Source organism: Vicia villosa, unplaced genomic scaffold, assembly GCF_029867415.1.
Source record: "Vicia villosa cultivar HV-30 ecotype Madison, WI unplaced genomic scaffold, Vvil1.0 ctg.001812F_1_1, whole genome shotgun sequence".
NCBI lineage: Eukaryota > Viridiplantae > Streptophyta > Magnoliopsida > Fabales > Fabaceae > Vicia > Vicia villosa.
The window spans coordinates 366333-386907 of NW_026705738.1; the positions used below are offsets into that span (position 1 = coordinate 366333).

The 20575-nt window shown below is 34.9% G+C and overlaps 1 protein-coding gene across 1 annotated transcript; it reads right to left on the reverse strand.

Moving 5' to 3' along the window:
* Window positions 1-12698: 12698 nt before the first annotated feature.
* On the reverse strand, window positions 12699-13406 carry LOC131636711 (uncharacterized). Its single transcript, XM_058907321.1, has 2 exons — window positions 13109-13406; window positions 12699-13009 (listed from the first exon to the last, which is right to left on the reverse strand). The coding sequence occupies exons 1-2, from the start codon at window positions 13404-13406 to the stop codon at window positions 12699-12701; spliced, it is 609 nt and encodes a 202-aa protein (XP_058763304.1).
* Between the last annotated feature and the right edge of the window lie 7169 nt (window positions 13407-20575).

Here is a 20575-nt window from a genome sequence, read left to right on the forward strand (position 1 = left end):
TATTCTACATTTTATGCTTTGGTTGTGTATTTTACTGTTTGCAGGCTCAAAGGAATAAATCGAGACAAATCAATGCGAAAAAGTACAAAAAGGGGAGTTTCGAAGGAAGTGAAAAATCAAGCGACATTAGGTCTGACACGACCACCCGTGTCACCTGAAATTGGCAGTGTTAGAATGAAGCGTGGCCAAGAAAATGCAAAAGAGATGAAATTCACGGGGCTGACACGGCTCGTGTTAGCAAGTGTGAGATCTAGAAATTTTCAGCATGTTTCTCACCGTGACAGGCGTGTAGTATTTTGATCATAACTGGAGCTTCGTAACACGGAATGACGCGGTTCCGGTGGCAAAATTTCGCTAACAAAAAGGGCTACAACTTTCATGAAGAACGCAAATCCAAATTCTGAAGTTAAGGACCAACACGGCCCGTGTTACCTAACACGGCCACCCGTGTCAGCAGTGCTGAGTGTGATTTTGAAAAATTAAGTTCAGGAGGCCAACACGGCCACCCGTGTTGCCTGACACGGCCAGTGTTGGCTAAAACGCTGATTTTGCTGATTTTTGTGATTTTTTATTAAGTGTTGACCCAAGGGGCATTTTGGGTACTTCCAACCAACCTAAGTGAGTCTGCACTATTTAGAAGAGTTTTAACGATGAATTAGAGGACTTTTTGGCTAGGAGAAGACACGGTTGAAGATTGGAGAAAACAAGGGTTTGGGAGAGAAGAAGGTCTTCATGAACGGAAGCGATTGAAGATCAACTTTCATCTCAATTCTTGTAATGTATCTATTTTATAATTTGTTTTCTTTGAACAATATGAGTAACTAAACCCTAATGCTAGGGGGTGTCCCTGATTTGACTCTGTAATGATTTTGAATTCCTGAGTTCATCAATAGATTTGTTTTCTTATTTAATTTAATTGTACAAGGTTTTTATGCTTTCTTTGTCGGACCAACAAGATTGATTTATGGTTAACAACCAGCTGGACAGCGGTTGTTAAGGTTTTTGTACGATTAGACTATAGTAGATATCACCTAGGACTAGGGATACCCTATAGTTACCGGTTAACTCTTGATAATATAAAGGCTTGATTTCATCATAATTCTCTAAGGACTTAGGATTTAGGATGAATGTTCAAAGGTTTTCCCGCTAAGGAATTAGGGGAAAATATCCTAAAGGGCTGGTAATTAAAGGTTATGAACTTGTTGAAGAGATCTAAATCCAAGGTTATTACAGGAACAATCACACACTTTACCCTAGCATAATACTCATATTTGTCAAAAAGCCAATTTACTTTTCTGCTTAATTTAATTATTTTTAGTCACAATTTGCAAACAAAACTCCAAATATAGTTTTTTGTTTAATTGAACCATTATTTAAACTCGATATTAACGTGCAGTCCTTGAGATCGACATTCGGGGAATTTCCCTATTATTACTACAGAGGCAAAATAGTACACTTGCTATTTTACCGATCAATAGGTCATGTACAATTTGAAACTTTGCAATTTTGTGCAAATGGCTTCACTAAACGATGTTACACGACCCATAATACATCTTCAAGCATACCATACATCCATTTTCATCATTGTATAAGGATTGCAGAATATTCCCAAAAACAAAGGCATGTGATTATGTAATGATTACATTTGGGAATTTATGGCAAATGGATGAATCACCAATTGGAATCTTCTCCCAACCAATTGAAACTCTCCTCTGCATCAGAATTGTCCCCTAATATCAGAAGAGATCAATGGATAGGGAGCTAGCTCGAAAATGCAATGATCACATTTGCAAGTTTCCTTGAATTTCTTCATGGCCAAGAAACCAAAATGACTTCACTAAGCAAGCTCACTCCTCTGCAATTACACTGAACTCTTTGCCTATAAATACAAGTGCTCTCCTTCATATTAATCACACCAAAGCAACTCCAATTCTTTCTTTCTCCTTCTCTCCCTCTTGCTTATGGTTTTCAAAAGTTCTTTGGCAAGAAGAATTGAGTTCTTCAAACCAGAGCTCTTCTTTTGAAATTAAGCATTCTAACATCTCAAGGAGGTTCATTAGAGGTGATCCTAGCACCTGGATCACTTCTGTAAGTGGAGAAACACCATAGTCACTCTCACTTTGGAGCTTAAGCAGTTGGAGGTCTATAGAAGAATTCAAAAGGTGTCAAACAAATCTAAGCATATCAACATGTTCCTAGAGGTGTAGTGAAGCTATTCAGATGCCTGCAGCACATCTGTAACCTCAGAATCACCAACCTCCATGTTCACTTGAAGCTCAAATAGAAGGTGTCGAGTAGAGCAATTCTGAAGCATTCAAGTTACAATAAGCATCCAGTTAGCATCACTGAGTCCCCAGGAAGCTTTTAGGATCATTCAACCATAGCCAGAAGTTCTCTACCGTAGCCATCGACCACCATTTTCAGAGGTGTTTTTTCAAACTCTAACACTCATATTTAAGTATTCTTCTTGATATATCTCAACATCATTTCATTCAGCTTCATCAGAGGATTGAAAACCCTCTATCATCATCTATTTATCTTACAGTATAGCCATTTAATATCATTTTCAATTTTTAGGGTTCTTCACGTCTTTTATATAATTCGTTAGTTATAGTTAATTATAGCTTATGTTAGTTACATATTTGAAACCGTGAGAGAATTTAGAATAAGTTTGATGTTTACATCTTTGCAAATGGTTGAGAATTAAGAGAGTTCAGAAATTCAAAAATGTTTGAGCTGGAGGTTGAAGACAAAGATGGTGATGGCGCCATTCTTTTGAATATCAGGGTTTAAGTTTAAAATATATTTAGTTGAATCCGTTTAATAAACGAATTCATCGTTTGCCCTAGTGGCCTCACATGCGCTCTTAGTCTCCTCATGCCTCAAGTCCGGGGTTCGAATCCCCCTCGCACCAGACTTTTTGATTCTTTTATTTTTTCAAACATTTCTAACTCATTTTGAAACAAAACCAAATGCGCGCGTGTTATAGTCACCAACTAGGGCTTGGCCCAGTGGTATTATTTTGAACGTGTGACCAGAAGGGCGTGGGTTCAAGCCATGGTGGAGACAAACCTATTATTTTTACCACTATTTTCCTTTATTTTCTTCACAACTTCACATAATTAATTCACCTATCAAATTAAATCATTTTTACTTCATTTTTCACACACTTCTCATTTAATATATCTATTTTCAGGATATACCAAAAAATCATAAAAAATATATTATTTTAGTATGTTTTAATTAGGTTCAAAATCACATATTTTTAAGTATGTTTTAATACTTTAAAAAATATAAATTTCACTTGGTTTTCAAAACATAATCTCTTGTAAATATTTTTGTGATAAAACCCTAATCATTTAGGTCTTAATTAGGTATAGACTCTGTCTTTACCCTAATTAAGTTGACATCTTTCAATTTTCAAAACTGTTTTCAATCTCCGACCAAATGGACGATCCAAGTTTTCTGACAACAAAACCTTGTATCATTTCAATCATCCTTTAACTGTTTTTCATTAACAGAAAATCTTTCTTTGGGCCTCTGATAGAGTGTAAGTCCCAACCCCCTTTTATTTTTTACAGATAACCAATTGTTTTCACAACAGTAATCATTTCAATTACAAATCATTTTCAACTGTTTCTTATAAACAGTAAATCTTTCTTTGGGCCTCTAATAGAGTGTAAGTCCCAACACCTTCTTTCTTTTCATAGTTTGTTTTCAAAACTGTATTTACAAAATCTCCTTTCTGTTTTCAAAACATTCTTCTGGTATTTGAAGGGCATTATTCCCGGTGAAACTCTTCAGATACCTATGTGACCTATGTCCTTCTTCACTTCTTCTGTTTTCAAAAACCTTTAACTGTTTATAATAAATATTCAACTGTTATCAATAAAATTGCTGGTAAGGCTTTGTACATACATCTTCAAAGGCCTCCACTCCATCCAGGTTAGGCTTTATAGCTTTCAATTTACAGTCTTTATTTAAATTACTATCAAATATAAAACTGTTTATATATTGTTTAGAACTACGTTTGAGTGTAAACCTTAGGACACTTAAACTATATATATATTATAGGACTATGGCCTAGGATTGAGAATGTCTTCCCGGTGAAGGCTCTTTCCTAATTAGAGATCTGTAGTTCAAACCCTCAAGATGAATTATTCCCGGTGAAACATCTTGAAAAAGCCTTAGAACCCAAACTAGGATACATCCACCCAAGAGGAATTATTCCCGGTGAAACCTCTTACCCATTTTCTTAAAGCCAAAATAAGTTCAAAATCACATAGCTTTATCTTGTGCTATAACAAGAACCCTCGATGACCCTCGATTAGCCTCCTCTTGGGCTTTGTACAAGGACCCACAGGCTTCTTAAAAGCATTCCCAGCTTCCTCTTGAGCTTGTATACAAGGACCCATCAGGTTTCTTATAAACATAGGAACAGGTCTTTAGTTACCTTTTAGCCTATCCTGGTGAGTTTCTTCCACTCTTTAAACCAGACTTTAAACAAGCTAAGTTTGTCTCAATCTCATATTGAGTACACCCTTTGGAATGAGAGACATGGATAGTCTCTGTCACCCTTATCTTCATTAATCTTCCTTAGCGGAGTCTAGGATCCATATTTGTTTATCCTTGGTCAGTGTCAGCCTCAACCTTGGGCCTCATACAAGGCATGAAATAATGACTTCCCCAGTTAAGAGTCAGCCACAATTCTGGGCTTTGTATAAAACACCAAATAAAATCCATCAAATAAATGCTCTCTAGCTAGAGTCAGCCTCAATTCCGGGCTTTGTACAGAACACAAAAACTCCTTAGTTTAAGTCCATCCCCAGTAGAGTTATCTCTTAGGGTCAATAAAACAATAAATCAATCAAAAGCCTCAAGCTTCGGCCTCATACAAGCCAGCTAAAAATCAAATCTTTCAAACAATAGATAGACATAGCTCATCTTCATAGGTAGGTATTTCTCCTATCTCACCACAAACAAACAATCATTTCAAACAAACAATCATTTCAAACAAACAATCATTTCAAACATTCTCCCATTTAGGACTCATGAAAGGCATGCTCTGGCTACATCCCAGACTTGTACAACTTTCCCTAATTTGGTTGAGAATATTTCATTCAAGAGACATGTGGCTGTCATACTTGATCAACCAAGTAGGCTCCCTCTCTTAATGAAACAATTTTAGCTTTTCTGTCACTTTAAAAATGTTTGTGGTGGAATAGTAGAAATACCTCTCTGTAAAGATGATTTCATGTCTCTTTACTGTAAACAGAGATTTAATTTCCCTAATTAGTTCTCCCTAATTAGTTCTCCGAACTACAAAAAGCTCTGACTTCCATTAGGGATATGTAGGCATGAGGTTCACAAGGAATCTCAGCGAGCTAATAAAATACCAAAAATAGTCAGTCAATTTGTCTTTCTTTATCAATTCAATTCTTTCTTCTAACACAAAGGAGAAACTTTCCCAATTAATAAGCAACAAACACAAACACATAGACATAGAGAAGGTTCCCGTAGAGTACTACGGATATGTAGGGTACTTAAACTCTTCCCTATGTATAACCGACCTCCCGGACTCCAGAATTTCTAGTCTAGGTGAATCCCCACACTTAGAAAACTCCTAGGGTTTATTTGAGATCTTTTTCCCCTTTCCTACTCGTAGGATAATTAAAAAGTTCGTGTGATATAGTAGGAAGAACTGAAACAAAATTCATCCCGCCCCGGGCGCATTCTCCTTCCAAATTCCGCGTGAAGGGTCTAGCGTGCCGTCCTCCCAAGTGAAACGGGGAGGTAAAGAAAACGACACCACACCATCTTCTTCATCAAGTCACCATGATTTGCTACGAATTAGCTACCCACCCGCTGCGGATTTTACTACGAATTACTCGTAGCGATTTCTGCAGAATCAAAACAAAAAAAATAGCACGTTAAATAAACATAAAAACCGTCCAGATCCACAAATTAGCCCCCTACAAATTTTGTGGTGGCATTATTTTGGTCGAACAACCCCTGCAAGCGCGCTTCCGAACGACAAGCTTCTTGGTGCCCTAGCCATGGCTTCACGGGATATCTGAACCAAAGCTTCAAAATAATGGTTCAATCCTGTTCAAATCCTCCCCAGGAGCTTGTACATGTGGTTATATTTCATTCAAACACACTAAAACGTGAGATACAAAATTCAAGAATGCTTGTAAGTATGGTAAACATGGCAAGCGAGTTTCTAAGTGAATTCAAGTATGGTTAGTGATCCAAACCTTCCCTCTATTACCTTAGGAGATGAATGGGACGATTGAAATCCATTGAAGATGGCTGAGAGCATTGATACAAATTTTCTTGTTTCTTGAAGTTTTGCTTTGCAAAAACCCTAGCTTTTCCTCCCCTATTTTTGTGTCCCTTGAGGTATGGCCTTGCCAAGTATATATATGAGAGTTATTAGGTCAACAAAATTTGGATGAATCCCTTTGAATTAAAGATTTGCTTTTGTTGGAAATTTGATTTACAAATCTTTCTAAATGTGTCCAATTTCCAATCTTTTTCAACCAATCTCCTCTTGTATGAATTTGGCATCAAATAATATTTATTTTGATGGTTGATTATGATTAAAACCAAAAGCAAATCAAATCTTTTATTATTTTTCTCAATTATTTGATTTATATTATATTTTTAATGAATAAAATTCAAGAAAAAATAAAATATTAATCAATAATTTGTGGCTTTGGATATGAACCTCCTTGATAGCTTGAGTAACAAGATTGGATCATAAAAAGTTGGGCCTTTTTGCAAGAAAATCCATTTTTACCCTTATTTGCTTTATGCACCTCACCCAAAATTGACCAACTTTGACAAGGCATATCTCCATTAATGTTTATGGTATGGAAGGGATCTAGGACTTTTTGGAAAGCCCAATATGTCTTCTACAAGTCACTTTAGAACCTTTTTTGCATTTGATAATTTTATCTTGAAGATATGACTCCTGACAAAAAATAGTTTTTTGCGAGCTTCTAGAAGGACCTGTGATTTTTTGACTCATATATCTCAAATGAAGCATTTTTGGCCTTGGCTTTAGAGAGAATAAGTTGTAGAGAATTACATTTATTTCAAAATGAGCTTTGGTTGGGAGATTTATGATTAACCATGTGGAAGTTATGGCTGGTCAAAGTTCAGTTGACTTTTATGTCAAACACACTAATTTAGAAACTTTAGGTTTTGTTGATTTCTGAACTTTCCTTAATGAATCATGATCAACCCTTGATCAAATGATGAATGTTACTTCAAAATGTTGATGTTGACCAAAAATCAGGAGTTTTGACTGTATGTTGACCATAATTGACTTTAGGTCAAATTAGTCGACTATTGATCATTTGAGCAGTTGACTGAGCAATCTTGTGAATCAGAGCTTGAAACTTGGTGTGAGGATTCTCTGAGGCATATGAGAAGCCATAAAGTCCATTTGAGGTATCAGAACCTGATTTTACTTGGAGAGAGACCAAACCCTAGTTGGAGGCTTGTTGTTTAGGAGACAGGTAAACGCGCCCAATTCTTGCATATTCTTGAGCAGTTGAAAGGTGAGTCAAAATATATGAAAATATTATGGGCAAATTTTAGGGTATGACAAAGATACAAAAACATATCAACTCATAAAATGTTTCAGGAAAGTACCTTATATTGAAAATATTTGTGGAAAATGAAGATGTTCTTCTTGTATTATTTCTCCATAGCAACACAAACTATTTGTGAGCCCTATAAGTCAAATACACCATATACCACATGTTAACAATACCATAAATGGAAAAAATATGCTAACTGAGATAAATTAAAAAAATCATGCAAGGACAAAACTCTTTGTAATACGAAATGGAATGATAAAGAAGAAAGCGTATGAAAAACAAAGAAAAAGGGAAGTACCTATACACAAAAAATGGAAGAAAACGTATATAACATGGAAGAAAGCTTATGAAGAAGAAGGAAGATAAAGCGTATTAACTTGATTACCTTTTAGTATGAAGAAGCTTATGAGGGTGAGTTAGTTGCATGTGGAAGAGAGAGATGTTAGGGTTTTATTTTGAAAGTGGCGACTATTCTATGCTGAAGATTGATAAATTCGCTTATATATATGTAAACCTTATCACCATGACTGTTAACAAAAGCTGTGATAAAATGTAAGTATTATTCACAACGGTTTCTGGTAATAACCATGGTAATAAATATTTTAATATTAATATATTTATATGACTATAAGGACAAGCCATTTTTGTAAAGAAGAAATAAAAAATTGTTGGTATTGAGAATCGAAGCAAGTAACCTTTCATTTATCACAGCGTATGTTATTAAGGACTGTGATGAAATGTTTTATAATAAAATAATAAATAATTTAAAATCGCAAAAATGAGTTATTACTATGATTGTTTAAACGGACGTAGTAATATAGTGTTACCAAAGGTATATTTTGTAGTAGTGATTCAAAGCATAAAAAATAAGATTAGCATAAACATACCTTGGAGGTGGTTCAATCTCACTCCTTACTCTATTATAACCCATATGATAATTAAGAAACAATATATGTAACCCTTCAATAATAACAAAAACAGGAGTCTCAACTACCTTATTGTCTCTAGTATCACTAATAGGAACCCCCACCTTAAACTAAGTTGTTTTCACCATAGTTTCTAATTATTTTAGATCTTTGCACTTCATCCCCATACACGTCTCATTGAAAGTAACATCCCTGATTATGCTAATTTTTTATCCACCAAGATCCATCTTCCATAGTTTATAATCCTTCACCCATTATTGATAGCCAATGAAGGCACACTTCACATCTCTAACATCAAGTTTGTCTTGTTTGATATAAGCAAAGACTAAGGCTATGGAATTCTTCAAATTTGAGTAGTCTAGTGGTTTCCTACTCCATCCTTGCTTCGGTATCTTGAAACTTATTCTTGTGGATGGATATTTGTTGTGAAACAAACTCTAGTCCATTCTTAGTTCTTAATACATTCAGTTTAGTTTCCAATTTATTAAATATAAGAGTATACCATTCGTTAAAATTTTTAAAGGTGTCACTTTTAATTTTAAGAATGTAGACTCATATTCTTCTAGAGAAATCATCAATATCAGAGAGTAAATATAATTCACCCCCAATAATACTCCAAAGGAATATTATAAATATGCACGCCACTCATAAACGCCACCCTATGTTGTTTGCCTAGAATGCAATTATCACAAAATTGTAGTTTATTTAATTTCTCACTTCCTAGAAAACCTGTTTAGCAAGTTCAACTAAACTTCTTTCACTAACATGTCTTAATCTCAAATGTCACAACTTACCTTTATCAAGAAGGTTTTGACAAGTTATTTATGCATGTCCAATAACACTGGAACCCTGTAAAATATACAACTCGGACATTTTAGACCCTTAAGCTCTTATTAAGACATCATGCGGAATTTTCAACACCATTCGTTCAACTCAAGTGCAATAGCTCAAATCATCAAACATGTTATTAGACAACAAAATTTGATTAAATTTAGGAACATACCTCACATTATGTAGAAGAACTTCTTGGTCATTGAACATTTTCATCATGATTGTACCAATACGATGAACTTTATAATCCTTATTGTTTTTAATCAAACAACTCCACTTTCTTTCAACACCAAAATTTCAAAATATTCTTTCCATGGATACAACCTAAGTACATTCTCCAAATCTTATTTGTCTCCAAACCTGTTACCACCAGTGCATCAACACATTTATAACCATTTTCATTTGAGGAAATTGCAATCTGAACAAAATCATCATCATTCTCTCTTTCAGGATAATCTATCTTGAAGTGGCCGTTTTGTGGCAAGTGAAACATTTAAACTTGACTTATAAAAAAATTAGACTTTAACTTTGACTTAGATCTTTTCCCTTTCCGGTTTCCTTTACTCTCACTCTTCCCTCTTGAGACACTTAAGACTTCATCATTATTGTCAACCTTCTAACCTTTCAACTTTTTTAACTCCTTTGATCTTATGCTCGTCCGGACTTCATCCAAAGTGATAATACCTTCTTTACCATAAAGGAGAGCATCCTTACAATGCTCAAAGGATCTGAGTATGAGCTTAACAAAAGTATAACCTCATACCCATGTTTAATTTCACCACAAAATTTGGTAATTCATCAACGATCTTATGAAATTATGCCACCTTCCGAAACAATAGATTTATTCTCCACCACACAGAAATAATAAGTTATTTCAAACATAATCAGCGAGTCAATGACTTGATTATATATAATGATTCAAGCAATAACCCTATCTCATCCATAATATTCTCCCTTGTAACTTCCCTTAATACTTTATCTCCAAGGCACAAGATAATGACACTTCAAGCCTTATCCACCAACTCACTCTCCTTAGCTTATGTAAGGCTTGCACACATCAATGTCCCTCCCTTCAAAGCTTCTACACAACTTTTGTTGAATTAGTATTATTTGCATCTCCACCTTCCATAATTTGAAGTCGTTGTCGTTGAAAAACTTCTTGATGTCCCATTTTGAACTCATGGTGTTCATTTGTAAACTTAACCTCTTTGCCCCATGGTAGACACCACTTGTCTAGAAAATAGCAAAGAGAAATAATTTACTCAATTCGACCAAATTGATCTATATCCGAGGGAGAGAACAACTATTTGGTTAACTATACTTCAAAAGTTGTTACAAAAGATTACAATATGAGTTACAAAAAATAACCTTTATAGTTCCCAAGCTAAACCCTATTTTTTATCCCATGTCTTTCCTAATATCTTCAACTTTTAATATAAGAATCACACAGACCAATGTGTATAAAGTGTTTCCCAAATCCCAAAAGGCTGTCAAACTACAATAATATAATCCTAAAAATTTACACCCTTTGTTTCTCACTATAATTTCTACCTTATGCACTACCTACAACTTGTGTTATCTATGAATAAGAAAAACCCATATTTATAATTGACAAAACTTTAATGGGTTGGATATATGACCCATTATCAAAATTTTTTTTTAGAGGAAAAACACTTACTTCATTTCATTAGCAATAAGAAAATGTATACATGTTGGTACATCGGTAAAAACTTGAAGACTAGCAAAACATGTAGCCGCCCGGGCCAATACATGAGCAACTTCATTAACTCGTCTCCTAATGAACTTAACATGAGAGTTCCTAGACAAAGATGCTAGTAAACACTTACATTTAAAAGTAATAGCACCACAATCCGTATTGTTAGCATGAATTCTATTCACATTATCCACAATGCTTTTAGCATCCAATTCAAAATCCACACTATCATAACCAAGCACATGCACCCAGTTGATAGAAGAAATGAGCCCCATAGCTTCCCCAACTGCAACTTCAGTGATATGAGAGAACCACTCCGTCCTGGATGCAATAAATAAAACTTTGTTGTCTCTAATACAAGCACCAATACCCATTTTATTGTTAGAAAAATACGCGTCAATGTTGCATTTGAGACGACCACCCGACGACTTACTCCAGGAAAGATCAATCGAAGTATGAGTTTGGGGTTTATTAGAATTATTTGTCTTCTGGGCATTTCTCCACCCGAATAATAAATGCATAGCTCGATTACATATGTTATCTTTAGATTCTTCAGTTTGGCTCCATATCATATTATTTCTGCACTTCTATAAACTCCACAGAATAGTAGAGAAAATGGCTTGCTCCTATTGGTTGGCAACTTGCAAAAAAGAGAACAAAATCGAAGCAACATGTACTTGGGAATCCTGCATAAGATGTAATTTTGACCATAATCCCACACTTTCCCAACACTCTATGTTTTTAGAGCATTGAAAGAAAAGATGATGAATGCTCTCTTCCTCCAATCCACAAATACCACTAGTAATAGGGTAATCAACACCTTTATCTCTAAGCCGCACTCTAGTAGGAATAAAGTTTCTACAAAGCCACCACAAAAGTTTTTTACTCTTGGCGGAATCTTTAAATTCCAAAGTAAATCCCAATTCCCATCAGTTGTGAGTTGAGAGGTGTCTATAACTTCACTAACACAAAATCGGTACGCACTCCTCACAAAATAATTACCATTTTTGTCAAACTTCTAAATAATTTTTCCATATGGACCGCGTCAAATAATGGCGTATTATGAACTTTGTCCGTAACAACCCTCCCAACTAGAGGAAAAATGAGATTCGGAATCCAGGACTTGGAATTATAACTCATTAAATCCGCAACTTTAAACCTAGTTATTTTTGGGTTATTCGGCCACAGATTAATCAGGGAGGTGCGATTATGCAACCAATTATGACCCCAGACATGAATATTTTCTCCCAACCCAATGAACCACTTATACCCTCCTCGTATCACAAATTTGGAACTCCATAAGCTCCTCTAAACATAGCTTGGGTTATGCCCAATACTTGAATCCATAAATTCGTAGTTGGGAAAATATCTTGCTTTAAATAGTCTAGTAACAAGATTGCCAAGATTTGTCATGAGGTTACAAGCTTATTTACCTAGCATTGCATAGTTGAGAGCACTGAGGTTTCTAAAGCCCATACCTCAGTCTCTCTTGGACATAGACAATTTATCCCAAGAAAGCCAATTCAAACCTTTACCCATATTTTGGTTACGGCCCCACCAAAAGGTATATGATGGAATAGCTTGTAAAACGAATTTGATGAGGGTTTCTCTACCTACTTAAGAAAGACTTCTGCTACTCCAGGAGTTGATCTTTTGCCAAACTCTGTCTTTGATATACTTGAAAGTTGCTTTCCTACTTCTGTCAATCATAGATGGAACATCGAGGTACTTACCCGTCCCTAACACTTGTTGAACCCCTAAAGTATCAGCCAACATATTTTTAATATTCGTAGAAACGTTCCTGCTACGGAAGAGCTCAAATTTTTGTAAGTTGATAGATTGTCCAGAAGCCTCTTCATAAGTGGCTAGGATATTTTTAATCTCGATAGCTTCCTTTTGAACAATTTTGAATAACATAAAACAATCATCTACAAAAAGTAAATGGGATATAATCGGAGCATTTTTACAAATTTTAGATCAGTGGATATCTCCTCTGGCTTCTGCCTTCTTAATTAGAGCAGTAAGACCTTCATAACAAATGATAAAAAGATACAAAGATAGGGGATCCCCTTGCCTCAAGCCTCTACCCGTGATGATTGGCCCAACTTTATTACTGTCCAAGTTCACAGAGTAATCAACTGTTTCCACACAAAGCATAATCCACTTTACCCATCTTTGGCTGAACCCCATGGTAGTGAGAACCTCCCTCAAGTAATTCCAATCGATCTTGTCATAAGCTTTACTAATGTCAAGTTTTAAAGCAATGTCGCCAACCTTACCTTTAGTTTTAGCCTTCATGTGATGAACAACCTCTATTTCCGCCATGGCTTTGTCCAGGATGGATCTCCCAAGAACAAAAGCCGATTGGTTCTCAAAAATGAACTTATATAACACTCTCTTCAGACAGTTTGCAAGGACTTTGACAATTAACTTGTACACCACATTACATAAAATTATCGGTCTTTTAAGGATGTTCGCACTTCTCCTTTTAAGGATATTACCACTATTTTACTCATTTGGGATTCTATTCCTTTCATTTAAATGTAGATTCAAAATAACATAATAATGTTAAATAAAGAAGAATAAATAAACACTTAAATATATTTTTTATTCTTCTATTTTTTCTAGGATGAGATTTTAGTTTCCTAATTTTAAATTTTAGGTTTTTGTCCATCAAATTTTACACTATTATTATTATTATAATATGAAACCAAATCCATTTTTTCCACCTAATAAAAAGTTGTGATTTTACCTTAATTTTAAATTTGAGAGAAGAATATATAAAACTATCACTATGGAATATTCAAGTAGCATTTGTATTTTTAAAATTAGATATTTTTTAAGGCGTTCAAAACAGTCTATCCGACAGAAGTCCAAAATTTATTATAGTTAAATTGTGACAAAAAAAAATATCTCACAAATATTTTTCATAGAAAAATTCTAATCAAATATAATTTTTTTAAAGATTAAATATGTTTTTGATCCTTATAAATATTTTAGATTTGATTTTTAATCCTATAAAAAAATGTCATGTTTTAGTTCTTATGAAATTATTTTTGCATAACATTTTAATTATTCTACATAGACTAAAACTACGTGCATAAATAATTTTGTACGGATTAAAATATAATATTTTTATAAAGACTAAAAATTAGATTTAATAATTTTATAGAGATAAAAAACATATTTAACTATTATTTTTTTTATAATTTTATCTCAGTTTAAATTGAAACTAACCAACACAATGTCTCACAAATTTGAGACGACTATACCTAAAATCATCTATTTTCTCCCGTAGTAAAAGTAGTAAAATTGTGGATTGCCACAAAAATTATATAAATTTGTGAAACTCAAAAATAAAAAATACATATTTTAAGATAAAAATACTAAATGTCATTTTAAATTAAGTAATAAGATAAAAAATACATTTAAGCTTAAAGTAAACTAACATATAGAATCTAACTATTTTTGCATAGAGAAGATAATATATATGGTAGAACATGTGAGTGGTGGTGCTTATGGTGGAGCCACCCCACAATCCCTTAGCCAATATGGTCTTTGGGGGTCACAAGGAAAATCCATGTTACATGGTAAAGTGTGCTGCACATAATATGAACACTAACTCTTTCTTGTTCCGTTGTAACGGGGATTTGTCTGCTTCGTGATGGTTTCCCACTCTGGTCTTCTTTGCACCCCACACTAATCCAGAAACTCTTCAAATTCTTCCATTCTTTTGTTTTGCTTTTCCTACATTTGTGTGTGGAAGGAACTTAAGAGAATAATTATTTGGTTGGAATTAGTTAGGGAAAGATTAATGTCTCTTTCTTGTTTTGTTAAGACATTATTAAAATTAATTTAAACACGCACTACATGCTTATTATTATTTTTGGCAGTCACTATATATTTTTTAAAAATTACCATATCTTAAAATAAAAAAAATGACCTATTAATGTAAAAATATCAAAGCTTACAAATCTTAACCTTATATTTTTTTTTAATTTAACAATTTTAATTCATAATTTACATTTTTAGGTGAGTAAAATATTTTTAAAAATACCTATACAAATAAAATCAACATCGCATAAATTCTAATCTTATAACTTTTATTTTATTTCTATATTTTTTATTTAAAAAATATTAATTTAAAATTTTAAATATATAAAAAAATAGACTTTAAAAAGTAACTTTTAAGTCCGTGAAGCAAGTGAGTTGAACATACTGAGATGAATCTAACGAGTTGAACCGAGTTGTTCGTGAACTTCTAACAAGTCGAGTTTGAGTTGAAAAAAAAGTTTGTAACAAACTTGAACTCATATTTGAACTGAACCAATTCTTAACGAGTCAAGTCGAGCTGAGGCGAGTTCGACTCGATTCGACTCATCTTCAGTCTTAGTTGTTATTAAAACAATGATAACACAAGGTACAAAAAGAGAGATCCAAAAAATCAAGAAGACAAAATAGAACATGAAAAAATAACTCAAACAACTAAAAACTCCAATTCATCAAAGAACACATTACAAAGAAGACATTAGATTTTAAACCATTAGTTCTATAATCTATGTAACAAAGTTTTTAATGAGATGTACCACAATCACTAACCCAACCCAGAACCAAGACCAAACTCTGAATCCACTATTAATTAAGATAGATGATAAGATAATGAAGGCATTTAGAAAAAAATACATGAAGCCACCACATATATGCTAAGAAACCATTTTTAAGTGATAAAATATTGTTATCCTTCAATTCTTACACGTTTGTTGACGAACTAGAAAAATATTATCATTCTGAGCAATTCAGATAGACTAGACAATTGTATGCTAAATCATAGCATAACCACCCGTACTCCTAGTCTTAATCCCTAAAGAGAGAAAAAACTCAAAAGGTATCTAAGGTCATTAGAAAGGGCCGTTTGTCAGTCCAACCACTTAAAGATGCTATACCACACAACCGAAACTAAACCACATAGGACAAATAAATGAGAAGCCGACTTAATCAAATTCCAACACATGAGAAAAGCAACTCCAACTAGGTAAACAATCACCCCCATCTTTAACAAGTTCTCTCTAGAGGAAAATTCATCTTACAAAAGCTACCTAGAGAACACTCACCTTGAAGGGGACCCAACTAACCCATATAAGAGGCAGAGTCAAATTCTCAATAGTAGTAAGAGAAGCAGAGAAATTAAGAAGGTCAACGTGGACTTGATAAGCAGAAGCAGCAAGAAAATACCATCTCTAGTATATTTCCAACTCCACTTATCTCTCTCCAGATTAAGAGTCACATGTAGGACAAAAAAGAGAGTGTCAATCATAACTGCTCAAGCTGAAAACATGTTTCTTCTCCTAAAGTCCCAAATGACCCACCGACCAACTAACCCATCTCTCCAGCGATCCCCTCTGGTAGATTAAAGATAGTAAAAAAACATAGGAAACCTAAGCTTGAGGGGAATTTCTCCTATCCAAGAGTTCGTCCAAAAAGAAATTTAGAAACCCGAACCCATTCTCTTAGAGGTACCACCTTCAAACCAATTCGAGGGATCAACCTCTTTGAAGTAGAGACATTATTTTCCACTGGGAGGCTGAAAGCTAGAAGCCCGAATCCATACCACCGCTTAAGGAAAAAATAACAAGAGAACCATATCTAACTGCGAGAATGTCAAACCATAGACTAAAAGCTTCCGAGATCACCTCCACCTCCATCTGGCCAAACGTGCTAAATTAACCAAACAAAGGTCTCTGACCCCCTGTTGAAAGTATTTGTGGGTAAATATTTTCGGTAATATATCGTATCCACAGGGATTGGTTAATATCACTGCCGTTCTATAGTTGTTTATTTTGAGTTGGGAAAATTGAGTTGGTTTGTTTTATGATTCTAATAATATCAAAAGTAAACAATAAATTAAAAGCGAGTAATGAACTGTTGTTAACGATTAGAGAAATATGTTGAACCTTAGGGTTCATCAACCTACTCCTATACAATTATTACTTAATTCACAATTGAACAATCTTTTAAATCATTATCTTCACTTATCCTCAAATAAGATTCCATGTCTGCAAATCAAATTAGATAACTTTTACCGGTATGAGATTCGATCTCTCCAAATATCAATAACGATAATAGTAATTAAGAACGATAATTATGAAAACCCAATTACAATTCCATCTCTGCAAATTGCAATTGAATCAATATAGTAACCTAGGGCAAAAGTTAAATCCTTTCTTTCGATCAAAGATTCAACGATAATTTAAGAATAAAAACAAGATTTCTTATTGATAATGAATTCAAATAATTGTTCACAGGAATTAATTAATGGTATTGTATATTCATAGGTTAACTACTACCTTCGATTCAACAAGAGGGGTTTAGCTCTCCATAGACATGAAGAACACACAAAGATTAATGGAAGAATTCATCTTCATCAAAGGAATGTCTTCGCTTGATAGAGAATTGGTCTTCAATTGATGATTGTGGCTGCACCTTCAGATTGTTCTCCTAATTTTGCTCTCCACAAAGTTATTTTTCTCTTGGAAGCTAGGGCTTTTAAATAGAAGTTTTGGGCTTTTAACGCCGAGGCCGCGGCGCGGCATCGGACTGGCGCGGCGCGCTTCAAAACAGAGATATTTTCGCGGCGCGCTCTAGGACTCTCGCGGCGCGCTCTTTGCAATTTCCATCTTTTTCTTCTGCCTTTGAGACTTCCAGCTCTCTTTCCTCCTCATGTTCTTCTCAACCTTCAATTCAGCTCTAAACCTGCAACAATAACACCCACAAGTGATTCGATTTGCTTTACGCACGAACTAAACTTGTTCAGTTCAATTCTTAATAAAAACCTATGGATTTATCACAATTTTCATTAGTTTAGAGAAGAAATCACTTATATTAACACATGAATTTACCATTAATTTAGTCCTAACAAACTCTCCCCAACTTAGAGTTTTGTTTGTCCCTAAACAAAATTACTTACCTCCAGCAAAGTCTATCGACAATCAAGCAACAAGTTTTTTCAAAAAGTTTTTCTCAAGTGGTTCAATCCAGTAACTAAGTCAAATACTCCTCTTCTGCCTGCAAACTCAGAATATACACATGAAACAAACTTTGAAAGCAAATTACCTCCAGAAGTTCAAAACACTACACAATTGTAATTGAATCAGCACTAATCACTCTCATCAACAAGTATGATGAATAAAAGAGGGGTTAAACACTCATCCAAACAATTAAATCAACAAAGATCCATATCATACGTTCACCAAATTGTCAGCATCAAGTCTTGTGGAATCTGAGAATCAGAAGGTCTTTCTCGGGTTGTAATGTGGTTTAAGATTCAAAGAAAAGAAGATATTCAAGGGTTGTTCCTAATCTAGGGTAGCATCCAAATCATAACTCCTTCCTTCTTCTCTATAACTTTAATTCTCTTACCCGTTCATCTTTTTCCATTCGTAGCTTGGTTTTTCTTTTTCACTTTTTTTTTTCAACAACCGTTATATTCAAACGTTGTTCTTTTTCCATCAATTTTTTTTCAAGCTACGACTTCTTTAATCTTTCACCAATTACCACATGTACTTCCTCTTCTTTTGAATGTGGCTCTCCCTAACTTGGAGGTCAACCTGTATTTAGATTATATGAATGCTCCCCTACTTTCTAAAATAGGTCAAAGAGAAAAACACATCACCAAATTATATGGTTGATGGTCCAAAACAAAACTTTTTATTGAGATCAAAACTCACCAGGTATTTTCCTTAGTGCATATTATGATGCTTATCTTGACCTCAGGCTCAAAGAATGGTTAGCAAAGGATCACACTCTCACAAAAGCAAATAAGTTGTACATTAGAATAGGCTAAAAGAACTCTCAGATTCAAACAATTGCCTAAATCACTTTCACAGATTTCCACAAACGATGCAACAACCGGTTTAGCATGATACAAACACGTCAAAATAATTGATGGTCTCCTGCATATAGTAAACAATGGAAAGCTTTCCTCACAATGGTTAAGGCTAAGCCGATCCAATAAAATAGTGTACCATAAAGAACTTCTGTTAAGAATTTACTAACAACCTAAATTTCATGCACACATTAGGAGCTTGAGTTCAAAAATTCATACCTGCCTTGTCACTTATTGAAAAAGAAAGTGAAAATTTAATTTTTTTCAAAAAAAAATTTTTTTCACTCACTACCACTTTCACGCATGTTGCTCCGTTGTTGGTGCTTTGCTTGAGATTCTCATTCTGTTGTGGGACTACTTACTCTAAATCGAGATGGATAGAAAAGAAACAAACTAATTGTAATACTTAACATAACTTAAATCAAATAAAAACAAGTCATAGTGACCCCTGAGGTTCACTAGAGTCTAGATTAGATAAACAGAAAAGCAGTAGTCTTATCATCACCTCAATTACCAACACAAAACAATTTTTTTTCTCGCTCACTCTTACATCACCTCTCATCACCTCATACAAACATGGCATCAATATCAGCCTCAATATCCACATCATTCTCCTGTTCTTGGTTATCAGCCCCAGCAGTGCCACCTGCATCTGCACCTGTATCACCACCTGCATCCCCCCCAATAGGAAAAGGGCTGGTCTCCAGCCAACCACAGTAAGTGAAATAGCTTTCCCTGGTTGGGAAAGTTCTCTCTTCAGGAGCTACAGACAGGTTCCTGAATTGTTGCTGCATAGCATCGTGCAGAAAGATCTGGGACCTCTGATTTGCTTCAAACATAGCAGAATAATAATGATGGGCTACCAGAGGGTCAAAAGGGGCTGCACTACCCTGAGGGGGTGCTGCAGAAACAGAAGGTCCAGCTGGAGGAGGATCGGTTGCTTGATCCCTGTAGTATGGCTTTGCACAAAACCTGTCAATATAAACATCATCAATAAAAGTGTTAATAACGTGATGTCCCTGTCCAGGAATTTCCACTCCGGCTTCTTTACAAAGCCCCATAATCAATCCAGGTAGTGGCAACACACTTTTGGCATTAATGCCATGTTGTGTGTCACTCAATGCAGCTCGTCGCAATTCATTCGAGAGAATGAAGGCGACATCAACAGTATTTTCCGTCATGATCGTGGTTATTAAGAAAGCCACATCAAGAGGAATGGTGGTGACATGAGTCCTTGGCCGGATGTTGTAGAGGATCACCGATAGAATTCCCCTTGCTTGAATACTCAGATCCTTCCTGTTGTAATGGGTTGGGTTCCCTTGCCGACTAAGCTCTGGTCCTCGCCCCCAGTACAAATTGTCTCCGTCATCATCTCCACCATGTTGGCACAATTGTTGACATTCTGCCGGTAGAAGCATTTTTCATCCTCACCCAATTGGAGTGGTTCCCCCAAGAATTCACTGATTGACTCTCTGTCGAACGCCACAGTTTTGCCTCTCACATAGGACTGATATGAATAAGCGACAGATTCATCAGTAGTCTTGATGGCATTGGCATAAAATTCCTTGACTATGTCGTAGTCAATTACAGTGTGTGGTTCAAACACCTTTTC